Source organism: Neolamprologus multifasciatus, chromosome 19 (assembly GCF_963576455.1).
Source record: "Neolamprologus multifasciatus chromosome 19, fNeoMul1.2, whole genome shotgun sequence".
NCBI classification, from domain to species: Eukaryota; Metazoa; Chordata; class Actinopteri; order Cichliformes; family Cichlidae; genus Neolamprologus; species Neolamprologus multifasciatus.
The window spans coordinates 16,657,429-16,684,339 of record NC_140457.1 but is presented as its reverse complement, the minus strand read 5'-3'; the positions used below and the strand labels follow the sequence as shown (position 1 = coordinate 16,684,339).

Below are 26,911 nucleotides of genomic sequence, written 5' to 3'. Positions count from 1 at the left end.
AACAAATGGGCACTTAGGCTGAAGGACTGTTCTTTCCCGAGGGCCTATTTCAAAGTATGACGCCCAATCAGTCATGTTTAAGGCAGGGAGTAAAACCTGGACCCTTCGTTTCAGACTGATAAAAAGGCAGGCCAGACATGTGAAGCTCTGCCTACTTTAAATTACTCTTCAACTATGTGTGCGTAAAAATCACCGTCTGCTGTCAATGTTAATAAATCTTTGGATGCAATTTTTAAATATGTTTTTGAGGACGCCTAAGCTGTGTAGCTCTGGGTCAGAAATGCAACCTTTTTTCAGTTCTGACCACAGACCAACCGGTGCTACATCAGGTGATTTTAATTAGTTGTTTGTTAAAACCAAAAACAAAAACAACTGCTGACATCATGAACCAGGCATGTCTGGAAATGCACAGACAGTGAACTCACAGGCTGGGTTGGAAATTAAACACCAGCTTCCCCCCCCCCCCCCCCCCCCCCGAGTCTCAGCAACAAGAAGAACAAGTTGACTCAGACTGTCAACTTGTTGCCTTGTGTATAAGATAAGATAAGATAAGATAAGCTTTATTAGTCCCACACGTGGGAAATTTGTTTTGTCACAGCAGGAAGTGGACAGTGCAAAAGTTATATAGCAAAATTAGAATACAATAAGAATAAAATACTGTACACAACTGTACAGAATAGAATACAATAAAATACTATGTACAGTAGAATAAATAGAATAAAATGTACAATAGGATAAAAATAGAATGCAAATGCTTTATACAACTGAGTAAAAATACAACTTTTTCAGAAAATACTGACCTGTTCTGCTTAAAATGAGTCTGCGCCAACATTTTAGGAAATACTATGTTATTTTTTGGCTCTATCGATAGGAAAGTGTAGAGAGCCGACAGGAAAGCAGGGAGAGAGCGAGGGGAGATGACTGCTCACTGGGCTGAGCAGGCGACCAGTTCAGTTCAGTTCAGTTCAGAGGGATAGTGTAGAGCACCAAATCACAACAACAGTCACCTCAAGGCACGTTTTCTTGTAAGTTAAAAACCCGAAAATAACAGAGAGAAAACCCCAACAATCAGACGACACCCTCTGAACAAGCACTTGGTGACAGTGGGAAGGATTTACTCTCTTTTGACAGGAAGAAAGCTCAGGCAGAACTAGGAGTGATGGTTTTCCTGCATGTATTTCATTTTCCTCGCTCTCCTCTGTTTCCACGCTTTCCTCTCTATTCTATTGTCCGGTCAAAAATAAAGGCTAAAAAGCTCAAAATAAGTCTGCTTAGTATAAAAGTCAGAAATTTGTTTTCATATACTATCATAACACAATATTGTCTGACTAAGTGTTCAAAATTAGAATAATGCATATGTGAATAATGTCTGAGAAGATTGTGTTGATGCCATGGCTGAGCTTACAAACTTATTTGTACTATGAGCAACATAAACATCAATGATGTTATCGAGCTCATAATCCATTATAATTCAAAGGTTATTTTAAAGCATGAAGCACTAAAGTTTAAGTGTCACTGGTTTTGGTGCTGCACAAACTAATGACTGAGGGGAAATCCATTGAAAATAACCAATGAGACTTTGACTTTGAGTCAAATTTGGACACCATGGGTGACCCATTAGGTGATCGCTGTCTCGGGATTTAATTAAAAACTACCAAAACAATAGTGTAGATGGAGTGGTGGTCACTGTGAAAATGGGAAAATGACAGACAAGCTCCACAATGTAATGCCTTTAGATATCATGCATTTTCTGACACTTTAAACGCAGTTTTTGAAATTAGTATTTTGCTTTAATTGATTGAATTTCAAATTATTTGTTTACATTCTTATTACAATTCAAAACAACCTATTTCAAGCAATTAGTGCTGGACTTCTTCCACCACTAATAGCCAATTACTAAATGTTACTAATTAGTAATTACATTTAGTAATTACTAATAACTAAAATGTCTAATCGGTATGGAGCAAACTGTGAACAATACACGAACAAGTGAGGCTTTTGGCATCTGTGCCCAAATTATGCAAGTATCTGCTTCTGCGCTGACCTGAAAAGTATGAATGTCTCATCATTTTAACTACAATAAACTCAGTGTTATCCTTCAGAAACAGCATGTGTGCCTGGTACACTGAAGGGACCCTTTAAAGGATCTATAAATGGACTTTCAAAGACCGTCATACTCTCTGAAGATAAATCTAAGAAGACATGTAACAGATTTGATATTAATAAATAATGCTGGCACACACCCAGGTAACATTAATGAGGCCACACCAGAGAAATAAATCTTTGAGGAGTGTTACATAAAAAGAGGGCACTAATTAGTTCCTTTTGTGAATCCATTCTTGTCTCTGAAGACAGTAATTAGTCCATATAAGATAAAAATGACACGAGATAAAGAGAGAACAAAGTGGAATTGAGCAACATGACTTCTTGTGTTTTCAATTTTCCCTTGCTTCCTTTCCCTTTGAGGATATGAGTAAGCGCTGAATTCCATCTGTTTTGTTCGGAAAGTTTAACTTAAATTTCAGTGAAGATAAATCATGTTTGGGTTGCAGTGCGTGAGCCTCGTATTTGCTTCTATTTCTTATTTTAAAGAAAAGAGAAATCTATCTAAAGAAATCACTATATGTCAAAGTCAATTAATTCACAGTCTAAGTTCCTGTGCAGGTGTTCTTATTATTAGAGCGTGTGTGCATGTGTGTGTACGTGCGCTCACCTCATCTCCAGGTCGTGGCTCTCCTGGGCGGTGAAGCTGTACAAGGCCACATACGTGTTGAGCTTGAGGACGTCTTTCTGTAGCATGCTCTGCTCCATCTACAAGACAGACCAAAATGCAGTCTAACACTACTTTCTCTGTTGTCATATCTTAAAATAGTCTTTTGGCATTCACGTTAGTGTATTTACAGCACACTGATAGACTGAGGAGCTGCTTAAGTTGCTTTACAATCTGTTCCCTTTAATCCTCCATCAACATGAGTGGGAGAAAGATCGGGGTTTTTCTTTTTTCTTACAAACACTTGGGAAGTTTAAACAGGACATGGTTGTGGGTGGAGAGGAAGTTCTCAGAGAGGTGTTAGCACAATTAGCCATTCTGGCGCTATTCACACCTGCTCATAAAACCTGGTGGGTGTGTTTTCCCGTTTCATCACCTTGAATCTGAATCGTGCCTGCTGTGCCCATGAAATCCATCCAAACAATAACTTGCCCTCTTTTTGCATGGTAACAGCAAGGAAAATGCAAAAAAAAGAAAAGAAAAAAAGGATAATAGCTGTTTTAGGACAGCAGGAGACTTTTCTATAATCGTGGCACTTTACAGTAATGACAAAAGTGGGTTTTGGTCTTTTGTTCTCCCCCAGCACCGACCATGTGGACTGGAAATGTGGGTGATGGATGAGCTTAGTTATCTGCGGCCACGAGGAAAAGTGCCTCTGTGACCTCTGGGTGAAAACTCCATCAGACAGTGGCGATCCATTACAACTAACTAGGAGCAGCTCACAGGCCTTGTGAGGTCCCGATGTTGTGGCCGCCGGGATCAGTGGATGTGAGGTCGGTTTGGGTGAGATAAAAATCTCCTTTGCAAGAGAGCTATCAAAATAAGAAGCAGGGACAAATGTAAAAAAGCTCATTATAGATACTACTTGTATACTTACTGTTTAATCTTTCATTCAAACATCAGTTTTTTTAGCCCTATATCAGGATCGTGGGAGGTTGGAGCTTGATTGAACAGTCTTAGGGCGAAAAACAGAGTTTTAAATCTGGATCTGTGAATCTGTGAATCTCTATAAACTATAACCTCAGTTACTCAAATTGTCAGGTCTGTTCATGCACACTCAGTTAGTAGTTTAACTGGAATAGTTCATATTTTAACAAAACTTCTGGCAACTGAATAAGCATCTTCTGTTTAGGAATCACTGTGTTATGTGTTATGTTCGTGTTATGCTGGCCATCTAACGAGTGTAAGTCGAGTGCTGTCTTCAGCTCTGGTGGCTACAACTCCTGTTGGAACGATCCAGCTCTAACTAGGCATGCCATTTGTTGCTGAGTGGGCAAATAAAGTGGGCCATCAGAAAATCTTCATTAAATCAGCTGCCTGCTGTCTAGAGCTAAGGCTGATTCAAAACAGCAAAGCTGCAAAAAATAAAGATAAAAACAGCTGAAAGATACTTAAAGGCTCCAGGTCTGGGGCCTGAATGATATTTATCAGTATTTTTATGAGTTGCTTCCAAATGATGATACATTTTATGTGTCCAGCAGCAGTGAATGAGCAGAGGCCACAGCAGTTTAAAAGAAAACAGAGAAGGTACCAAGAAAAAAAGAGAATAGAAGCAAAAAGATGTCATTAATCAGCAAGAATCAGACCATTTTACTGGCTATTGATCTCTGAGAATTTAACACTAAACCTGAAAAGTGTGAACAGATGGCCATCCTGTCATGTGTTCCCATTTGAGACCGCGAGTCCCTCATCTCAATTGGAAAACTGCTCCTTCTCAAGGGAAGAAGCCGTTTTCAACCTTTTTTCCTTTCTCTGCTCATTACCCTGCAGTGCCTCCATCTGTCTGTCCGCCAGCCTGAGCTAATGGAGCTGTCGGCTGACAGACAAACAGCCTGCTGCCAGCTGTGCTCGGTCTAGCCTGATAACACTGCACAATGCATTTCAAGCTCTGAAATGGACGACTGGACTGCTAGATTATATTGCAGAGTCGAGGTGTTTATACGTGCATCTGTGCATGTGTGTTCCCTTGTACGGATATTTGCTCATTTTTGTGTTTGTCTGACTATCTGTGGTCTTTTTCCATTGTTGACAACGGAGATAAACATGTTAAGCAATAAAAGTAAACAGAATAGATGGCGGCACATAGAAAATATCTACAAAGAGCATCAATACTAAGAACACCTCTCCCACAAATTCCAGCGTGGAAGGAAAAGGCAGAGAGGAGGAGAAGAGTTGAAATATGCCAATGAAATATTCATGGCTGCTCCACAGGGGGCGATAAGACATTCACAGAGGTTTAACCTTTTTCTTTCTCTGGCATTAATTTTGCACTGCATCTATACTGTGGAGAATAAACAGACCGAATCCAAACACCAAGGTCAAGAGTTGTCTATATCAGCGCTGGCCAGTGGTCGTGTCAGACCGGGTTTGATTTGTTACGGCAGGAAGAGAAAAGAGAGTGCTCCCCCGAAGTCCTGGGAAATTTAGCAGTGACGATGGAGGCGGAGATGAAGAACGGGCTGGCAGGGTATCAATTCTCAGGTGAGCCAGAAAGTTCGGGAACTGAGCTCCAAAAAAACACTAACGTTGTGAAAGCTAAGAGGGAAAATGTGAAAAAGTTCACTACACAGTCCGAGTTGCTGACTTGTGAAACTGCTGAAAAGACAGTTATAGGATGCAGTCACTTTACTTTCTCTCGCTCTTACCTATATAATTACCAGTTTAGTGCTTCTCTAAAAAGCTTTTTTGTAATTTGTGAAAGGACAACAAATTGTATCTGCATGTGAAAAATCAATCTGTACCTCAGATGTCTGTTTTTAAACTAAACTGGAAGCTCGTGCGGCTTCCGAAGAACAAACTGGGCTGGAACAACCGACAGCTGTTGTGCTTTTTGGCTTTGAGGAACACGTGTTACTTATAAATAGGGATTGTCTGTCTGTCCATCTGACATTTACATAGATTTAAGAAGGAAAAAAGAAACCGTGCAAGAAAAAAACTCAAACTCTTTCCTGCATATAAAACGACAACATCAATCCACATCAACTCGTATTCCAAGAACAGTACTTCTCAGTGTTGTAGTATACTCGTGCACATGCACGGAAAACCAATCTATTATAAAATGTGAAATAATGGTTTCTCACCTGCAAACTGTCGGGTTTTCTTTCTGGGTGGTGGTACTGCTCTGTCCCGTTCTCAATGACCGTAAAAACTGAGAAAACAACACAAAATGAACTTTGCCCAACTAAACAGTCTGAATAAAGTTGTATTTAGTTTTAAAGTAGCAGGATATAACTGCATCAGAAGGCAAAAAATGGATCTAATGTTGTCACATGTGGAAGAAAATCAAGACTAAATCAAGAGCATAAACATGTCTGCAGCGGGAACCATTGGCCTGAAAGTGGCACTTCAAATCTAAGTGTCATTACTGTGATCATAGAAATCCACATACAGTTTTCAGTGAACATAATTAGCTTTTTTCCCTGTTAGCTTGAGCTAATCATAAAACAAGAGCAGTTGGAAGGCGAGCACATGACACAAACTAAAAGTGAAGTCATTTCTTCTTTTGTTCGGTTAGTTCAGCAGTATTATTACCATGCTTCAAACAGCATTTTCCAAAACAATGTCTTCTTTTTGTAGTCTTTAGTTCTATCGTCTTAGGCTTAATACTCTGGGTATAAAGGGTCACTGCATTGCCCTTTACTACAGATGCTATTGTACAGCTGGAAAACCCCGCCCACTGCTGAATCAAGAGCTAAGCACAGTAAAGAACACAGACAAGTTCACAGAACATCTTATTTTAAAGACTGACTTTAATGGAGAATAAGGAGAAAATTTCGTTGATGGTTCATAGATGGAGAATCTGATGTTGCAACCTTCTTTAATTCTCTCATTTATGGGAAGAGCAACAGCGGTGCATTTTTTCCTGTCACTACGTGGCATTAATCCAGATGCACACTGTGTACTGCAGTGAATACTCACCATCATCGCTGTGTTTTCTCGACAGCTCCTGCCTGCTGCTGTGAGCCACAACTTCCTCTGGAACCTTATCCAAATCACTGGTCTGCAAAGACAAAAATTGAACGGGCAAAATTCAATTAGATAAGTGCAGAAATAGAGAGGGAATGATGTACTACTAATTAGTTAGATAGATAGTTGAAGGTTTGAGCACAGGATTAGTTAAAATCCATTCTTTTTTACAGAATAACCAGCTATCTGGGAGTCTGGAGAGCAGTAAACATGCTGTTTCATAGTCTACATTTGGAAACTATTATGAGAACCCCCGTTGAGATCACATTGTCTCTGTAAGCCTCAACTGACACACACATACACCCATTCACTAACAGCTGCAGAGGACAGGACAGACTGGCCCTAATCCAACAGCTTTCAAATGTCATCATACAAAGGTGCGTATCCAGACTGCTCATGCAGTTTAGCTTACATTAGCAGTGATACAATATGAAGAACAGATTTCCCTGTGCATTAAACGTGCCGATGGAAGAAGGCCGGAAGGGACTTTGGCTAAACAATCATTTTAATTCATCTTCAGAGCTGTAACGTGAGAGTTCCTGTCATAGGTCTGGACCAGACTGCCTTTATTGGTAGTGTTTACAGCCCTGCAGTAGCAATATCTATTTAGATCATCAGCTACACAGTGTCTGCTACAGTGAGACAAAATATAAAGTGTAGTCCATTTCCTGATAGAAAGTCTTTATATGCCACAATAAAGAGGATACTTTATGATATGGACAAAAAGAAACTGGCAAAATAAATAAATAAATCTTTAAATAAAAGTAGAGAGAGGTAGCTCTTGCTCTTACAGAGTTTCTGTGGGGAGATTCAGAACCGCTGGCTCTCTTTGTCCTTTGTGCCAATGATGTGCCGAACCTCAGGGCTTCATACACGGGGTCCACCTTATTGCCGCAGGCTTTAGAAAAGCATGTTACAGACACAAAACCATGTGGCAAATTACCAGACTGTAAAACCTTGTGGATTTTATGAAACTGCTCAATTAGAAACCCAGTTTTGGGAGAATTAAGTTGAAATGAACCAAACGTATCCTATGATAAGCTGCTCACCAATAGGCATGACTTCTTTGATGCAGCCATACTGTTCCTGGATCAGTAATGGAGAGCTGTAGTACCGCCGAAAGCCTTTTGGCTGAAGCGAGAAAGACACAGAGTGGTGACAGGCATTAGAGACAAATCAATATACAGCACCGCAGGCAGCAAAGTGCTCCGACCATTAAATACTGCACATAACTCTGTTCGTTTGGAGTCTCTGAATGTGTCTCTCACTTCATAGGGATAAAGTTCTGCTACACTGGATGGTGCACAGGATGGAAGTCAAACACTGTGAATGAATGCAGAGCCTAATATTAATATGAAAAACCTTTAAAGCCTCAATTCCCATCAATTTCATACTGATAATCCTACACCTGCCAAAAGAATTCGCCAAACATTTAAATCTAACTACCCCGCAAATCGGTCGTATCATTTTTACATTGATGCTCATTCAAATTTGAATTTTTCACAAGCCTATTGTGAGTCTATCAAAACTGTAACAACATACCTGATACTGAATAGCACTGTGCTCTTTTGTCCTAATTCAGTTTGTTAAATGAAGTTACGGCATCTAACTGCAAAACTGGAAGCTTGCTCAGCTAAATGGCTTTTTTCGAGGACACGGAATATCATTTTCTAAGATCGATCATGTGTTGCGTTTTGTAACCTGTGCATAAGGTAAAGAGGGGGAAAGCTGGCAAACGCTACAAAGCAATTCCAGTACTAATCACGGGTTTTTCATACACAGATAACGCTCTGTAATGTTGACAATATTCATCACACCATAATGACATGATAACTACAGCAGCACCAAAAAGTGTGTAGGCATGAATACGTGGTCAATGGTCTGTGCTTTTATGGCTTACTCTGCAAAACAAATGACGAAACGAACATATAGAGGATAGTTGGAGAGACAGATGAAGGGCGGAGCGGAGCACAGATGCTGAAGGGGCTGTTTCTGTTTACAAAGTGATGTCAGACTCGGTCCACACTCAATACTGCATTAAGCTGAGGCTGAGAAGCAACATTAGTCCTATTCAGCTTTACTTTTTTTCCATGCTAATGATGTATAATTTTAAAACTGTGCACAACCATGATAGCAGAGCAGTGGATTTGTTACACAGAGTTAAAATCTGAATGTGCAGCAGTAGAAAACAGGATCAAATCTAATACTTTGGTTCATGGAGTTCACTGCTATGAAACCGAGAAGGTCAACTTCTAAAGTTTTTATTGTAATTTATCTGCCTGTCAAGTTTTCCCCCAATCTCCCAGGCCTTCAAACATTTATCATTTATATATCTATTACCTGCCTGCGTTCCATCTAATCAATACCACCCCATCAGGTCTGAATCCTTGGTAAGCATACAGAAGATTGAAATGATGCCTAGTTCCTGGAGACGGTGTCATCTACAGCACACCCAGTAATGATTAATGTATATATTTGCAGTTTATGTTCACACACTGCAGCAATTCATCGATATTGTACTGTTTTCAGTGTTGCTTGTTTAAAGCAGCTTAATTTCCCAACTGGATGTGCGGCTCACTGCGCGTTTCTTGCTCATAGGGTTGCCTTTTTTCCGTTTGTTTACATTTCGAGTACTCAAGTCGCGGGTGGTGAAATCGGCGTCGCTAATCAGTCCTGATTAATTCTTCGTTTGACACTTCTCGTGATGAGGTGGCTAAAATAAGCAACCCCTGAGCGCTTCGGGCACATCTCAAGAAACGAGGCGTCAGACTTCCAGGGCCAAACTCATTAAGGAAAAGGTTAAAAGAGCGTGCTCGTTGGAGCCCATCTGGTTCATGTGGCAACAAACAAAGTGATACCACTCACTGCTCGATGCCAGAAGTCACAGACAGCTTAGGTTTCTTTTACAAACCATCCAGTATATGACAATTATAGTTTCTTTGCAGTTTCTAAACTTCTTTAGAAAACTGGAAAAAGACACTCATCTGTCAACTTCCTGTTTATTGGGAAAATAGTCCAAGGAAAATGTAATGTTTTGTTTCTGGAAGTATCCAGAAAATGTATTAATTAGAAGGGATCAGTACAATATTATTATAGCTATATCCTAACACGTCTTCAAGTAATCTGCATCACGTGTAAAAGGTCAACACATAACACATAAAAAGCACTATGTCAAAGTCTTCTTTGAAAGATTCTTTTTTTTTTACAAAAACAGGGAAAACATGTAGTGATTACTGAAAGAAACACAGTTCTTGAAAATTTAGTATAAAAGGCAAAACCTTGGCTTGAAAACCTTGAATGTCAATATTTGGTATGAGCACATTCATATGAACTTTTTTTTAATTTCATTAAGTAGTCTTTGGCTTCTTGAAGGACATTCAAATCTTATCTGTTTAATACCAGGAAGTCTGTGCAGAAATGAATGGTGGCTCAAGACTTTTGCACTGTAGCTCTTGGTTGGGTCCAAGAGATTTTTGTTTCTGGGTTCTGACTTTGCCTTGTGTTACACTATTTTTTGAGGTTTTGGACTGCTGCTGTATACTTTTGATAATATTGAGTCTTTGAGTTTTGTTTTTGCTTCATAGTTTTGCAATCCTGTGTTTTGGTTCATGTTTCCATTGATACTGTAGTAAGATAAGCTTTTATTTTAGCATTTGAGCCGTCTCTTGTCTTGCTTTATTTTAGCTTTAGCTATTTTAGCTTCAGTTCCTACTTTGAGTTTCTCTCTTTATTACATCATCCAGCTCATCTTCCTATGCTTAGCCATCTGTTCTCAAGTGTTCCCCATCTCAGTCTTTATGTTTAGTGTGAGTCTTCTTGTCTCCATGTTTAGCATTTGTCTTTTGGATGGTTCCCACTTTACTTCGAGGCTCTGTTTCCTTCATGCCTCGTGTTCGTTTTGCTTCCCACTTGCTTCCCACCAACTGTCCTGATTGTTTTCACCCGTGTAATCCCCTTCACCTGTGTCTCGGTCCTTGTATAAATAATCCAATCTCTCTCTCTTTGTCCTCAGAGTAAGAAGTTTGACGTGAGTTCAAGCTGGTTATCAGCTCACTAATGCTGTGTTCCTGAATAAGTCAGAAGTCAGAGTTTCTGAGTTCCCAGTCAGAAGTTAAATCTGGAATGCCCCCTCAACTCAGCCCCAGCAACCCAGAGTCAACAATCCAAGCTGGCGGCATTGAACATAAACAGTAGTAAAACTGTAAAACTTTTAATCTGTACTGCCACCGTTGTGTATTTGTGCCTCACTAAATAAACCATACGCAGAGCACTGACCCAGCTCTATCCGTGAATGTGCTGCGGCGGTGTTTTAAGTGCAAAAAAAATAGTGATAGCTCTACCTAGCTTAAGAACCAAACCAAAACCTGTTTTTCTACACTTTTTCTGCTACGCACTAAACAAACTCAGGTGTGACGTCACTCCCTGGATCAGACATCCGAGGTCCGAGTTGTCTGGAGCGCCGCATCAGTTAACCTAATCGGTTTTCTCTGGTGTTCAGATAAAAGGGGTGGCATCTGACTAATCGCAATTACTGATAAGTGTACTGGCAGCAGAGCGGCTGGTTGCGTAAAAGAAGATAAAACTGTACTGTGGGAAAAATATGAAGACGAATAATACAGGCTAAAAGCAACGTAGCTGCTGCAGACAAATCAGCAGCGTGAGTTTGCGCGAGAGGAAAAGCAGTAGCACTAAAAGGCACTGTATGAATGTGTGAGTACTCTAAGCACTTTGGTCAGTAAGACTGGGAAATAACTACTAAATTAATGAAGTCTGGTATATCTGGAGGCAGCAAAGACAGCTGGAAAAAATGCCGACTGTGGAATTAACAGACTTGCCAACATCACCGCTCTGTCACAATGACACAGGAGAAACTGATGTGTTATAATTACATTTTACTTTTACATTTGGTGGTGTTTAACGATCTGAGATTAAAGATGAAATGTAAATAGAATTCAAACATAGGTTTTGTCTATGTGCAAATAGGTGTCAGGGGGAAAATAATTGAAGAATAAATAGGAATAAATGTCTAAGAATCTCTATTTAACACTAACGGTCATCAGGAGCAGACAAAGACTTCAGACCATCGTGCTATTCTTGCACAGAAGTTTGTGGGATCTTCCAGGAATGGTAAAGTTATTTTCCGGAGAATTGGTTGGTCAGTAAGCGGTGATTTCATATCTTGATCATAACCACCTGGTAGGTCTTCAGCATTAGTTACGTTAACCACTTTCATAGTACAGAAAAACCAGGATTAATCCTAACGGTACCCAGATAAGACAAAGTCCTGCTTCATTTGTCTAGGTTCCCTGTCTGCTCCTCATATTTTCCATTATCCCCTACCTGTTTTTGGACTGATCTCACATCATCTACCTTCGTGTCTTGCATTTGGGTGGCTGTCTACATGCTACTTCCTTGACAACACATGGCAAATCGCTTCAGTGACTTCGCCCTTTTTGAGAAGCTAAACCAAATTTGGCAAAGCACCCGCATCTCAGAGATCTGCTGCGTGTCCCTTCTGACCTCAGAGACCGTAGCACTGAGACTGAACCATCATTTGTGCCGAGTACAAAGGAAACACAAAACGATAAAACATCTGGATGAAGCAGTGGAAGTCTTGGAGGTGTTGCAGCATTGTGCAGAACCCCTGTTATTGTTGGTATTTGCGATAAACACTGCTCATCAAAAGCTGACGAGTGAATCACCGCGTTCATTATGAGCAATGAGCTAAATTAGTTAAACTACTTTTCGGATCACGTTGTCGAAGCAGATTTTTACAGTTCAATATGTAAAACATGCACTGTTGTGAGGGTTTTAGATGCGTTTCACAGAGTGACTCACAATGAACTGACACATATTGATTAATAATCATGTTTGATCCAAACTGGCAAGTCTCCCAGAAACGTTATTTGTACTGGAGCTGTCGGGGCTGAATGTTAACATAAACCGAGTGCGTCAGAAAAAAGGCGTCAACTTCTCTTTTTAAGTGACCACCATACTATACTGCAAACTGCAGTGTAGTATTTATGTGGAAAAAAGAAAACACATTCCTGTAGAATAAGAAAAACTTGCTGTTAACTGATTATTGTCAGCCCTGAAAAGGTTGTGTCCAGCTTAGCTGTAGTAAAACATTTAACTGAAGTAATGTTAGCAAAGCTGAACTACATGTTGAATAGCAGTAATTATCAGCAGCACTCAATACAGAGTCTCTACAAATGTATGAGTGGGTACAGAAACACACTGGTTTCATGTTAGCAAAGATTCAAAGGATGAGCTAACTTAGTTTCTTTCTGAGTGGCTCTCAGGCCAAGAGAAACAAGCATGGCAGCAGAAGAGTCCAAGTTTAGAGTTAGTTGAATTTAGAGCTGTACTCCACTGGGGAAACTTCCCTTTTTATGCTCGACCTCTCGACCTCATTTTCCACTCCTGAGAGCCAATCATATCTACAGGCCTCATCTCTAAGGCATCTGGTGGAAAGATGACACAAAGAAAAAGGAGAAACAGTGCCTGTACTGCCAAATTATTTACACGCATTGATTCACTTTATCCGACTCAACTTATTCCATTTCCTTTAGTAATTTCAGACAAATTTGCTAAGTTGAGGTGTGGACACGAAGTATACATCCAAACATGTGGCTCTAAAGTCTCTTTCTTCAGTGCAGGATGAGCACAAATGATTAAAAGGTCCCAGTTTGATCCAGTCTTCCAGCTTTTGGAAGTGAAAATGCTTCTTGGCAGTTGCTTTTACAAGTCAGACTCCCCAGTTAAAAACACCCGGACCACCCCGGTAGACCCATTCCACAACCAGGTTTCATTTTAATTTCATTCACAGATGATGCGAGCCATTCAAGATTGTGAATCATACAGAACACTAATTTAGGTTGTTATCACTCTATAATGAGGCTGTGATGTGTTTCTTGGGGAGAAACCACATTTTGGGGTGAAACGACACAATAATAATTATTTTCTCCAAGTTTTTCATCACATGAACACATTTGAAACCTCTCTCACTGAATGTTGTGGTTCCTGAGCATCGGCTCGTTAATAGGGAAACTTCCTAAATTGAACAATACAGGTTCTGGATTTAAAGCACACTGTAGATTTTTTGCTGAAAGCCCCTAAGAAAGGCGGTTGTGGATCATGAGGTTTATTCATTCACTTAATCTGATCCCCAGATCCTCGTGTCTGTATGAGGAAAGATGTTCGGTATCGCATTGGACCCCAAAAACTCACCACATGTCAATGCTGCGTACCATAAAAAACATGCTATACAGGCATGCAAATGTGGCTTGTAGTGCAAATCACTTCAGTTGTTGATAAGACTAGAAAAGTGCTGCATAGATGCAGTGCATTTGCATTTTACAGACTTTAGATGAACACATAAAATATCAGATAAGGTCCTTAATAACCACTCCACCCTATAATTCCACAGCTCCCCGAGTGTTAAAGTAAGGCCGCTACTCTGAAATGTCAAACACATCATAAAGCCTGCCCATGTGACTTCAACAATAGTAGGTTTAAGAAGCTGCCACTCGGTGACCACGTTTGTCCAGAAGCGTGGCAGAACTTGAGAGAGGAGGGGAGGAGGTCAGTGTTTTTGTAAACGATGAGTTGCATTATCTAACACAGAGACAGCGATGATATAACGATGATGAGGAGGATGACGAGGATGGATGGTGGTCACAGATGTACTTGCACACTCACACATAGAGTGTGATTTCTGAATAAGCACATTCTGCTGGGAAGCGGTCAGACAGCCAGTTCTGATCTGCTATCACAGTACTGACATCAATAATTATATTCCTGAGACGCAGTCTCCCGAAAGAGTCTTGACGGCTTCTCTTATTTTATATCATGCATCTTACCAGTTTTCCCATGCATCGCTGCTGCCCAACACCGTTCTCACACTTGTGGTGGAGGCTCATCTTGCAGGCTTTGCAGCGGAGGCCGTGCTTCGCTGTGTTTCCCGCCAGGAACACCACATGCTTGGCTGTTGTGCCTGATACATACAGACAAAGAGGCAATGTCGGGAGCTGGAATCAAATTGTGTTCTTACAACCAAACAGCAAGTTATAGAGAAAAAAAGCAGAGGAGATGAAAATATTGTCCAGAACGGCGTCTCATTTATTTATTCATTGTTTTTACACTCTTATTCCTAGTTTCTGGAGCCCTTCCCAGCATGCACTGAGAAAAACCTGTGAAATGACATGTGGAACATTTTAACAGGGACAAAAATTTACAAAATGCAACTCACAGCGTGCACTTCTACAAAAATCAGTCCGACTGTGACTTAGCCAGGCGTGTCTCCACCGTGTTAATATCGCTCGTCAAACTGCTACCTGTGTGCAGGTTCGCTGTCACTTAGTAATGCCTGACTCACAGCTGATGAGATAATTGAAGATTAATTTGAGATCCAAAAGTTATGCAGCGACGCAGGTGCAATCATTTAGCAAGAGTGTGTGTGTATTTGTGCAGGCAGGTGTGTAGATTAGTAAAAGAAAAATAAAGGGAAATGGAGCGAAGGATGGAGAAACAAAAATGAGAAGGACAGGGCGGAGTCTTAAAGGTATAACAAAATGAACCTCACAAAGAAAGATACCAGCAGTAGATGTGCATTAAATAGGGAATATTGGTATTTTTAGGAGTTGAGGAGCACGTATGTCTATAAATCCCTACATGCCCCACACACCTTGAGTTCTTTGCCCGACCCTTCCTGCCCTTTTTTCTGTTTGCCATCCTCTCAGAAGTTTGCAGCAGTCAATCTTCAGTGAAGCAAACGTAGCCCAACTTCCGGCTTATTTCGTTGGTTCATTATAAAAAACAATGTTTCTCTTTCACGTTTGAAGGAAGAAGACCTTGCTTTATGCACCTAATGGTAAGAAGTTCAGGGTGTCAACTTCCTAACCTAAAAAATGTAAACAACCGTGATATCACTGTCAATCACAGACCATATTCTTTGCCAAGGGCAAAAGAAGTTAGCTATATGACATATTTACCTGTAGGCTCAGAGTTATCATTCCCTACCCTCTATTCCAGTCAGATACAAATGAGAGACGAGTAAGCTGGCCAAAGCCTTGACCTATTTTCCAATAAAAGTGATAAATCAGTCCAAATCAAAGCTGGTAAGCTAATAACTTTAGTGCTTAAGCTAATGGACAGCTATTATGACTGCTGTGCATCAAGCGACATGAGGCAAGATATGAAAAAAAGACTAATTTATCTTCTTATGAAATAAGCGGGGAGTCTGTGGAGTAATAAATCTAACATGGCAAGATAAAATCAATAAACTGGTATGAGACATACAGCACATACCACGCTAAAAAAAACAAACATCACTTACAACCAGCCACTGTATATCCTATGAGAGCTCGTTCATATTAACAAACGAGTACAATGTTTCCAAGTCCCAGAGCTGCTATTAGTTGGAATCTGGCAGCTATGCAGCTCTGGCTCTTCATTGATTAATCAATAAGCACGTGCCCTGCTTAGGCCCACGCTCTTCATATGTGCGTGTGAAAATGTGGACATGCGAAAGGAAACATCGATCTGCTCTGTGAGCATCAAAGGGAACAGACACAACATAAGATGATCTGTCTGCTCCAAGTTTCCTCACAGAAGTGTTGTCAGTATGTGTCGTTTCTGCTTACTGTGGACCCGCCACAGTGGCAAGGAAACAATGTCGTGATTTCAGTCCAGATCATCCTCAGAAATGCACGTTCAGTTTCACGAGTGGGTCGAGGGGGGTCACCGAGCAGAGGTAATCAGAGGAAACCTGACCCCCCCCACAAAAGAACTGTTAACATGAGATACTGTGTGCTTAAGAAACTAAGCTCTTTGTGTGTAGTTTACTTAGCCAACAAGGGGGAAAATCTCTGCCTGCTCTTCATGTGCTGTAATGTAAACTGGCGTCACAGCTATTTGGATCTGGACAGCAGTGACAGGAACTTGAAACTCAGTAATGGGTGGAAAACAGTATCTGTATTTCCCATTTAAAGCTGTTGTGTCGCTTGGCTGAGGTGGAGTTAGTGATGCTGAGACAGAAACTGAGAGAAACGCGATCCCGGCCCTGAACCCTCGCCACAGAACAACAGAACAACAATGACAGACACGGAGGCAATGAGAAGCAACCTGCGCCGATTTCTAGGTCACTCTAAATCAGGTCAACTGATTGTGTTGCTTAACGAGCACCTCAAGTTTCATTTCCCTTCAGGTCAACAAACGATCTCCCTGCGATATCTCTGAGACATCCGGATTCAAGCTCTCGTCCGTGCACTGGGACAGGGAGCAAATTAAGTGCTTGTCAAGCTGTTGTTGATCGGCTTGTTTGAGCTGACTCATTCCAACATGGGGGAATAATGAGACGCCTCCATGTTAACTAATAAGGGAACAAACCGCTGTGTTTCAGCAGGCACATATAGGAAGGTGACACTGTCATCCTCCTGAGGTAATGGAAGGATAATGATGTTAGTCTGGATGTGTGTATGTGTGTGTATAGGTGCTTTTTCATTGAGGGCTTGAAGGCATTATAGCTGCGGGGAATCTAAGTGACAGTGCTGATCTCTCTGGCATTTGCTTCTTTTTTTTTTGTGGATAGTCTGCCATTAAAGCTTATTATTCATTTACAGTACAGTAAAGGACAAGACTCCTGCCAGCTTTTCTGTACCGTCTTCATCTCACCTCATAACCTCTCTCATTCCATTTCCTCCTCTCTCCTCCCGACAGCCCTTCTCTCAGCCATACATTGATCCATTAAGCCGTCGTCCTTACTTCATGCCTCCTGATTTCCCGTGCAAATAACCCTAACTGAGACAATAACCCTTCCACCTCGTCTTCTTCTTAAACTCTGACCACAAGAAGCTTTCTTTACAATTACTTGCAGACTTGCAGTTAGTTTCTTCCACAGCATCGGTCATCAAGCAGCCTTTCAGTGTATCTGTTAGCATTGTTTATTTATTTATTCACATATCTGATCAATGTCAGATAGCACTGTTGCTGTTACATCTCAACAGCCACAGTAACTGCTGAGATATAAGAGTCTGGAGCACGTGGAAACCTCTAGGACTGAAAAATTAAGCCAGTACAGAGATGCAGAAAAACCTTTACTCAACTGGCATCTATAGCAAGTTTTCATTCAAAACCTTTTATGCACAGCTAATCTGATTTCATTGTATTAAGTCATGAAGTGATGTGGCGTTACAGGCATAGCTGCTTTAGGGTTTTCACCAGCATCCCTTAATAAAAGCATGAAAATAGCATCACAATTAATTATGGAAGAGCTTTAATTAATAGCTGGTAATGACGCAGCTCCACCCTCTTACCCTCTCATGGACAAGACAAATTGTCACACTTTATTTCCATCTTTTGTATACAGTCTATGGTCCGGGAAATAAATGACCTTCCCGTCAACTGACAGATGCTGAAATTACCGCTTTGAGCCAATGCTCAAACTTCAATACATCAGTTTTTGTTCACATTTAACTGTCTTTAAACTTTTCATGAGCCGATTTTCTCCAGATGACATTTTCCCCAATGGCTCCCATGCAGTTTAACATTTGGTAATGGGTTTTTATTAGTGGCGTGCTGGTGCGTGAGACACTTTCAAGGCAGGGCGGACAACGTCAGCTGCTGGATTTAACACTAAAATAGATAAATTCAGAATCAGAGATGTTCAGAGATGTCGCAGCACGTACCGCTTGCATTCTGGGTAACAGAAAGAGCTATATGGTGCGTGTGAGATGTGTGCGTGAAGTGCAGTGTGTCACTGAAATGTAACAAAATACCGGAAAACGCCACTGACACCAGCATGAACAAAACTCTCACATAGTAAGTGCATGAGTAGTGTATGTGTATTAGAGGGAGATGTAATAAAGTGTCATTCAACACCACAGCCAAGCATCTCTACTGGGAAAACCTTGACCTCCTAGCACAAGATTAATTTCTTTCCGCGGTCAACTAAACCTGTCATGTACATTTAAGGAGTTTAATTGCACCGATTAGTGCGTGTTAATTTTGCCAGATTATCGAGGTTTGTTAATCCCAGGTGTGAGCATGGATCCTTTGGGTCTTTTAGGGGATTTTGAAAGTAAATAACTGTTTAACTCGTATAAGCTGACAGAGATTTCATGACATATTCTGCACATATCCTGCATATTCTGTCATCGCAGAAAATCAGGAGCAAGAATAGTCATACATTTTTAAGCTTTTTCTTTCTTGCCTGAAAAAGGCGAAAATTACCAGGGAAACGAGCGAACTGTGAGGATGGATGCTTTATGTGCAAATGCCATACATACCATAGAGACTATGTAATAAATGACAGAAAACACAAGCATGGAACAGAATGAGAAGAAGTTTAAAGTGGCAGGAAAGTCTGGTTTGAAAACTGAATACAGCTCTTTTGTTTTTATTGATCCTTGCTGATGCAGAAAATCCCAGCATGAAGAAGGAAACAGTCCTTGGTTATTCTGTGAGTACATCTAATGTTATGCAAATCCAAATTTCAGTATGTGAAAGTAAACGGGCATCTATCTTACATACAGGTGATTTTGAAAAATGAATTAAAAATGAATATCTTTATTGCTCAAACAGGAATTAATCTCTTTGTTCTACTACCTTACCTTCATCTAGTAGACCTAATGAATGAGTCAGCGAGCACTATACTATAATTAAACCTATTTTTATTCTAAATGACACACCGAAATTGACGCATTGAGGTAATAAAAGACTCCAGTAGGAAGAAGGTGGGTGTTTATTTCTTTTATGTCTGCCTTACACAATAAAAGCATACATGTATTAGACTTCTGATTATTTAATAGTGAAGGTGCATCATATATACAGTAAACACATAGATTTATATGGCATTTCTTTCTGAAATAGGAACAATTCATATTAGATTGATCCTAGGGTCTTGCTATATTTTTGCATTTTGAGTGTATGTGATATTTTTTATAACAGCTTATTCATTTATTTTGTTAGAAAGTCAAATATCTGCTTGCAGCACTATTTGTGTACCTTTAGAGGTGCAAGACAGGATATCAGTGCATAAAAATGTGAACTTTACTTGAAAAATGTTATAAAAACTTGTTGCATGATTATCTAACTCCATAAACCTGGAGACATTCCTCGTGGGTGGCCATTAGGATTTAATAATCAATCCAATCAGTTTGAGTCCACCCTTCTCCTCCTCTAATGTCTCTCCTTCTGTCTCCTGTGTGCTGCTCTTTGACTCTGGGACGCTGAGTCAGAATTTGATAACACCATCGCATATCATTACACACAAACACACAGACACACACAGGAAGGGACAGACAGAGAGCGATAGTGTTCTCATTAAGGTGGGACAACTGAAGACGAGGGCGGCATCTTTTTTTCATGTGCGGACCAGAGGGCAGCGCAGCATCACATCCTCACCACCAACAGACCAGCTGAGTCTCATTCAAAGCCACTGGATGCGCCTCGCTGACCACGCCAGATAAAACAGACCAGCGTATGTTACAACGTTCATAAATGTGTAGCAGTATGTGTGCTGAAGCTGCGAAAAGTTTTTTTCTGTGGCCTCGCGTTAGAAAAAGCTTCACTCTTGTTCGGATTCTATCTTTGGGTGATGATAAATTCTATGTTACTCCAAGAAAAGCCTCTAAATTTCCTTTAATGTGAGCAAAAATCAGGTTAAAATCATAAAATTAATCTGTAGAACTCAACTCTACTTTCCGATATAAATTTATTTAACTGTGGTAAGAACTTCATAAAACTCATTATCAAGTACTGACTTTAACTTTATTGCAAAATAACACCAAAGTGGATATCCTCCCTGGACTGCCCGTTTACAAGGTATTCATTTTATAAATCAGCCACACCACAGCATCCCAACCACAGTAAAAGCAGTATGCTTACACTGTTCAGCCAAACAGATAATTGTTATGCACTGTGACAGTCCAGAAGCCTTCATCCAAAACTTGTGAGACATAATTTACATGAAGACATTTATAAATGGCATAAATGTGTTTTGTTATATTTAAAAACCTGGGTGTCTGGGAATAATAGTCTGTGTATATGGAGTGACGGTTGTGTACCTGAGCTGAGCACAACTATTTTATAACCAATCAAAGACGTGCACGTGTTTCTTTTTCACTGCAGTGATATGATAAATATCGCCTGGTTTGTATGAAAACCCTGAATGGACCACTGTTTGACACAGCAGCAGTGTCACCATTTATCCACCTGCCTCATAACCATGAAGTACTTTTTGCGCTTGAACTGCAATTTCTAATTGCGCAAATAGAAGCAGAAACTCTTGCAAGATATTAAACTGATGGTATAACTACAATTGTAAACGTAGGTGCTCGTTTACATGTCTACCTTCCCGGTACGAAGTCTGATCTCTCTTATCTGCTAACAAATGTGATGCCAGGGGCTAGTTGAGCAGATTGTAATTATCAAAGTGCAGACTCCCTGAGATGCAGAGCCTTAGCAGTGATGGTTAAGCCAAAGGAACCAGAACATCTGGCAAGGGGAAAACAGGTAGCTGTGCTGGCACAGACGTTGCTGGTTATCTGACACCCCAGCAGACAGATGGAGGGACTGGGCTCAGTGTGTGAATCAGAAGGATGGAGATACTTTGGTCACGTGTCAACAGATTAAGTCAGATGCTCAGTGTCAGGTGTGCAATTGTCTTCTTTTTTTTTGTTTAGATACTCATGGTGTGTGTTTTAGAGCTTTGCCAACTATTCATACTGGATAATGGAGCATAAATCCACATGTCACATTGCGTTCAACCCTTTGCACAATGCATGTTTCTCTGGTGGAAGAACACCTAGTGGAGAGCTCATTATTAAAAGGTTTTTCCCCTGATTGCAGGGCTCATTGGATGATCAGGCATTTGCCTTCTCAGCTGTGTTTGATGTTATGATGAAGGAGAGCAGTGCTTTTACCCCTACCTACAATCATGTGGTTGCAGACGTCGCAGAACGTGGGCTTCTTAAAGATGTGCTCCATGAAGCAGTGTCCTGCCGAGTCTAACTGCATTGGGTTGCGTGGTTGTGAGCGCGACGTGGGAGGAGGAGCGCAGGGAATAGCCGGAGGAACTGGAGGAATGGGGAGGTTGGTGCTGTGCGGCGGGGCCATCCCAATGTTGCAAAGATGGCCCGTGCTGCTGCTCACGTCTGAGAGGAGCTCCGTCTTGTTTTCGCTGCTGTTCCGGAAGAAGTTGTCGGCGCTCTTGCTGCGGACGCTCTTGGTCTTGAAGGACAGGGAGCGTTTGAGTCTTTGCAGCTGAAACAGGAGAGGATGAGTTCAAGAAAAGTGGAGCAAAGAAAAGAAAAAGACAGACTGCTTGAGAGAAAATGAGGATTCAGAAAAATTTTGAGTGACCAAGTCCATTTGTGCAGTAACCTTCAGGCAAATCTCATTCACTGATGCCTGATAACATGACTATTACCGTGGTCTCAACTTATCACCTTTCAGTAGAAAACTTTCCAGGTTCCCTAGCTGGGAGGGTAATGTGATTTTCTGGTTAGGCCAGTGTATCACATTAACACCATTCCTCACACACTGTGCTGTCATTTCTGGCAGCAGCCCCTATCAATCTCATTATGCTTCTCCTTTACAGTAACGCTATTCATAATGCTCCACGCTGACAAATCATTTAATTTAACCAGTGTGTGTACCCCTGAAAATCACTCAAATCTGGGCTCAGACACATAATAAAGAATTGCTAAGCCACTCTAATGTGATTTTATGGTTCAGCTTCCAGGCTGGTGTGTGGCTATACATCCCCGATTGAAAAATAGATTATGTTTTCTGATAGGTCGGGAAAGACTCCTAATGATTCTCTCTCACAGCACCGACTTGTCTTTACATCCGCCTTTTGTAAACACCTCTGAGGATTTATTCATCCTCTTCGGTGTTTGTTGCAAAGCACGCAGACGCAGTCATACGTGGTGCATTGTTTCTGCGCTTGTCATTTTTGTGAACATGCCTGCACAAATTGCTTAGAGTGCTTATCATTGCGGCTTTGTTATGGTGAAGATCAATCAGTCCTGCAAGTCAATCTGGAAACAATCAATTTTAGACCCTTTCTCTGTCATCATCACCCACGCATGAACGCATACACACAGAAGCATGAACCTACAGACCAAATACATCCTCCTGCAACCGGTTACAGCTGTTTTCCTGCTGATCCATGAAAAGAAAAACAGTAGTAAAAGTAGATGGAAAACCTATTTCTACCGGTAAATGTGTGATGATGTGTGATGATAAAGGGCACTGCCCTCTTTTTTGCTCTACTGTGGCTTTAATGTATATAAAATAAAGTACAGTGAAGGCATGTGTGCATGCATCGAGGAGCTCATGCTGTATTTCGATGGCGCCAAATCTCTATGAGTTCTCAGCTCTCTGTTAGCAGGGAGGGTTAATGGGGGCTGGGTGGAGCACTGCAGCACAATCCGCCAAAGCCATTTATCACATGGGATTATAACTCAAATGACTTCAAATACAATGCAGCTTAAACAAAGAGTGCCCTCTAAAAATATGGGTGAAGATGGACTTAGCCTGGTTTGGCACTGACTTCGTTAAGAGGAATAAAAGTTGTGGAGTGAACAACTTTTATTCACATGCAATCACGACTCTTCTGACGGACTGATATCAGCAGTATGCGCCACAGTTTGCACAAGAGTGGAGGCTCACCTTGCGCTTTTGATGTTCAGGCCTCACAGTATTCTTAAAGGAGGGATAAAAACACAAACACAACTTTACTTAATGTTTGTAAACTTGTTCAGCCTTCTGAGGAATTTATTCTACTTATCATGACTGTAAGAAAATTAAAACACTTTCTTTAAATGCCTTTTTTGCTCTATGACAAATCACCTATGATGCTGGAAGTGAGTCTGGTTGTTTGGCTGAAGCTTGGAAATTGCATAAAGTCAGCCAGGAGTCTGCTGAAATATCCAGCGAAACGTGCCAAAGTACGAGTTCCCATGCTGAAATGTTTCAGCTGAAACTAAGAAAACTGAACAACAACTTGATCATACAAAAACCACAACCTCGCTGTCAGGAGGAGACAGAGCATGAGATTCATCTGCCCAGCAAGGGAGTTGTGGTGGGAAGAGCTGTCACAGCTATCCACTGCCGTGATCAGTAGTCCAATATTGTACTGCTAAATGTAGTAGTCTGGGGGTTAACATGTGACCCACATAGATGGTAAAACGCCAGAGGCGGCTACGAGCTCTATCACACAGCCTCATTTCCAAGTAGAAAGTCCAACCCATGTGCCTTTTATTTATTTATGAAAATGCCCATATTTTTAAGACCATATTGTTTCCCGTTTTTAATTCAGTTTTAATTTAAATAACCTTTCCATGCTTGATGTATATTTAAAAACCAGTACCCACATGAGCTGGACTTATGCAGGTTATTCTCTATTATCTCCTCTAAAGAAAAGCACCACAGTATACTTCTCATATAAAACCCCAGAGAGCATGTGAGCTGCTGTGCTGTGAGATCGCAGCGTTATCTTCTGTTTAACCTCGTTATCTTCGTGGTTTGTCTCCCAGTTGTAAGCTACAGCTCGTATTGTTTGTTATGGCTTCCTTAACTCTAATCACATCAGGTTGTTTTAGGATGTTTTATCAGTGTGTTATCAGTCATTTAAAGGAGGAGGAAATGTGCAATCTTCTTTCTGGGAGCTCATCCCAATTGAGCCCATTTAAATCTCGTATTAAAATAAGTTTTTTTAGCCTGCTTAATTTCTTATTCAGAGTTGTACTGGCGTGCAGTGAAAAACATTTTCGTGGTAAAGAAGAGAACAACAACAACAACAGGATAGTCCTACCTTGCTTTCTTGCTGGCTGGCGTTCGCCGTCGGGGATTTGGGTGTCTCATTCTGGTCCCGTTCGTCCTCTTTGCCCCCACTTTCGTCCTGAATTGTGCTGCCCGGCGGAATCATCCTATCTGTCTGTACTCTGTAAAAAGATACTGCTCAACTGAGTTCGTTTCCCCCACCCCAAGCGGTTTACATCGTTTCTGTTCTTCTAATGGAAATAATAAAAAAGATAAGTCGTTTAGATCCGTTGCTGATATATTGTGAAGAGGGAAGAAACGAGGAGGAAAACGTACTGAAAAGACACGAGGGTGGAAAAAAGTGGTTTGGGAATTAAAAGTTGCAAGTAATTCCAGATCGGCTTCAAAGTGCCCTGTCCGTCTGAAGGAGGCTTTCGTGTTTATCGTGGCGTCGTGCGTAACTGCCAAGACATCTCCAAGTCCACGCTGTGCGCCGTGCGCCTCGCGTTGTCAATACTTTGAGGGCGGAGAGCTGTAAGCGATCAAGGGAGGGTAGGGCTGAGAAGGATGGAGAAGGAGGAGACACAACGAGTCTGTCTTGTCATAATTCACATGCAAGATGCACTCAAAGGGAAAAAGCTCATTCTCAAATGGATCATTGCGCTTCTTAAAAGAAAAAGTCAAGAACGTACGCTGTTTGCACGAGTGCATGCGTTTCTTTCCAAACCAAATGTTATGTATAGCCCACTTGTTCAGATTAATTCCAATAAATTGTTCTTCAGATTGGTCCAACTGCTTTGTTTATTAATTCAGTTGACAAAGATTGAGAGAATTTTCCAGAAATGCTTTAGACAGCAAAACTTCACTCGAGTAAGGCTTGAACACCAACCTAACGCTAACTAAAGAATTCTCACAATAGATTTTTTTTGACTGTGTGATGATGGCACAAAAATAAGCTGCTTTGAATTAAAATACTACCTGAGATATTTTTTCCACTGCAAAGGAGAAAAATGCATGATTACAGATATACATGCAGTTCCTTTTTAGAGTTATCAGACTTTCTTTTAGGTCAGAAAAACGTCTTTCACCTCATGAACTTTAGTCAAGGTCAAACACATTTGTGTGTGTTTACTTGTTTAGCTATTATAGTGAGGACCAGGTTGAGCTTCTAGACCATTTTGAATGAGTTGGTCCTCACTTTTTCACACTCTCTTCAATTCCTGTTTCAGGGTTGCAGTTTTTTTGGGGGGCTCCAGGTTAGAATTAGTTTTATGCTAAGTCTTGTAGTTGTATTGTTGGGATGATGGGTTAGGTATTACATTATGTCACCAAATATCCTCACAGAGATAGACAGCCAATATAAGCATGTGTGTACTAAAAATAGATAGAAGCTTTGTTTTTACCAGCAAAATACTAAATTATTAAGGTGATGATGCAACAGCCCTTGCTGACTTTAGATGAAACGATTGATAACCCTTTTATGTTTGACTATCAGCTTTTAAACTACATCATGGACCAGTTAGATTAGATTAAAGACATGAAAAAACCAAACCACTTACAAAACCAAAGAAAAAATGAAGAAATTCATTGTTTCAGGTAAGAAATAGCGCACTTTGTCACATTCAGTTATTGATTGAACAAAGGAAATAATACTAGTTTGTGAGCTTCAGAAGTACTGCTAGGCATCTTCAAGTACCTTCATCTAACACTAAGCAATAACATGAATAAGGATACCCCATTTCCCAAAATGTCAAACCAGTATTAAGCAAGTAAATATCCTTCAAGGTCCATCTGTCACGGATTACTTTCAGAAAGAATACCCCCAAACCGACACTCACACAATCCAGTATATTCACACACTGGTAAGCTACAGATGAGGAAACTGGCAGTGTTATTACTCTTTAGGTTTCGCAGTGAAATATAAAGCGTTTTACTTCACCTCAGATGGGATAGATGTGATACTCACTGTAGTGATACATCATGATGCCTCCCTCCGGGCTCCCTTGCGATGTGATGTCCTTGAAGTTATGTTGCAGGATGAAGGAGGCAGGTGCCAGACTGCAGCCTCCTCACTCTGACAGGAATGCAAACACCAACACAGTCCCAAGGAGTGAGACTACATATTGATTTTTGTAATCCAGAGCAGAATGGATTCAATCCCTTTTGTTTGTCAAATCTTTATCACCAAACTGTGGATGTATTATTTTAACAAGCCACGGTGAAACAGATTCTTTCTACATTTTGCGGGATCATCCAAAATGAAGTTCAGTGATTGAGCAGGCATTCAGCGCTAAAGAGTGATACATCAGAGAAAACACAGAAAAAGGAAAGTGCAAAGATTGACTGACATATGTCATGACACAGTACCTATACAGCTGAGGTGAATGACTGATTGAGAGGTTGTGT

The 26,911-nt window shown here is 40.7% G+C and overlaps 1 protein-coding gene across 2 annotated transcripts in view; it reads right to left on the bottom strand.

The window, feature by feature from the left end:
* stac (SH3 and cysteine rich domain) overlaps positions 1-25,033 on the bottom strand; it is a 29,677-nt gene extending 4,644 nt beyond the window's left edge. The window contains exons 1-9 of one of the 2 annotated variants that reach the window (XM_085143304.1): positions 24,558-25,033; positions 23,414-23,446; positions 21,667-22,000; positions 14,599-14,732; positions 7,786-7,867; positions 7,528-7,634; positions 6,689-6,770; positions 5,851-5,918; positions 2,714-2,811 (exon numbers count right to left, since the gene is read on the bottom strand). In XM_085143304.1, the coding sequence (XP_084999430.1) occupies positions 2,714-2,811; positions 5,851-5,918; positions 6,689-6,770; positions 7,528-7,634; positions 7,786-7,867; positions 14,599-14,732; positions 21,667-22,000; positions 23,414-23,446; positions 24,558-24,671 (1,052 nt within the window). In that variant the 5' untranslated portion in view covers positions 24,672-25,033. The remainder of the gene's footprint in view (positions 1-2,713; positions 2,812-5,850; positions 5,919-6,688; positions 6,771-7,527; positions 7,635-7,785; positions 7,868-14,598; positions 14,733-21,666; positions 22,001-23,413; positions 23,447-24,557) is intronic. The other variant, XM_085143305.1, reaches the window with a different exon arrangement.
* Positions 25,034-26,911: the final 1,878 nt, after the last annotated feature.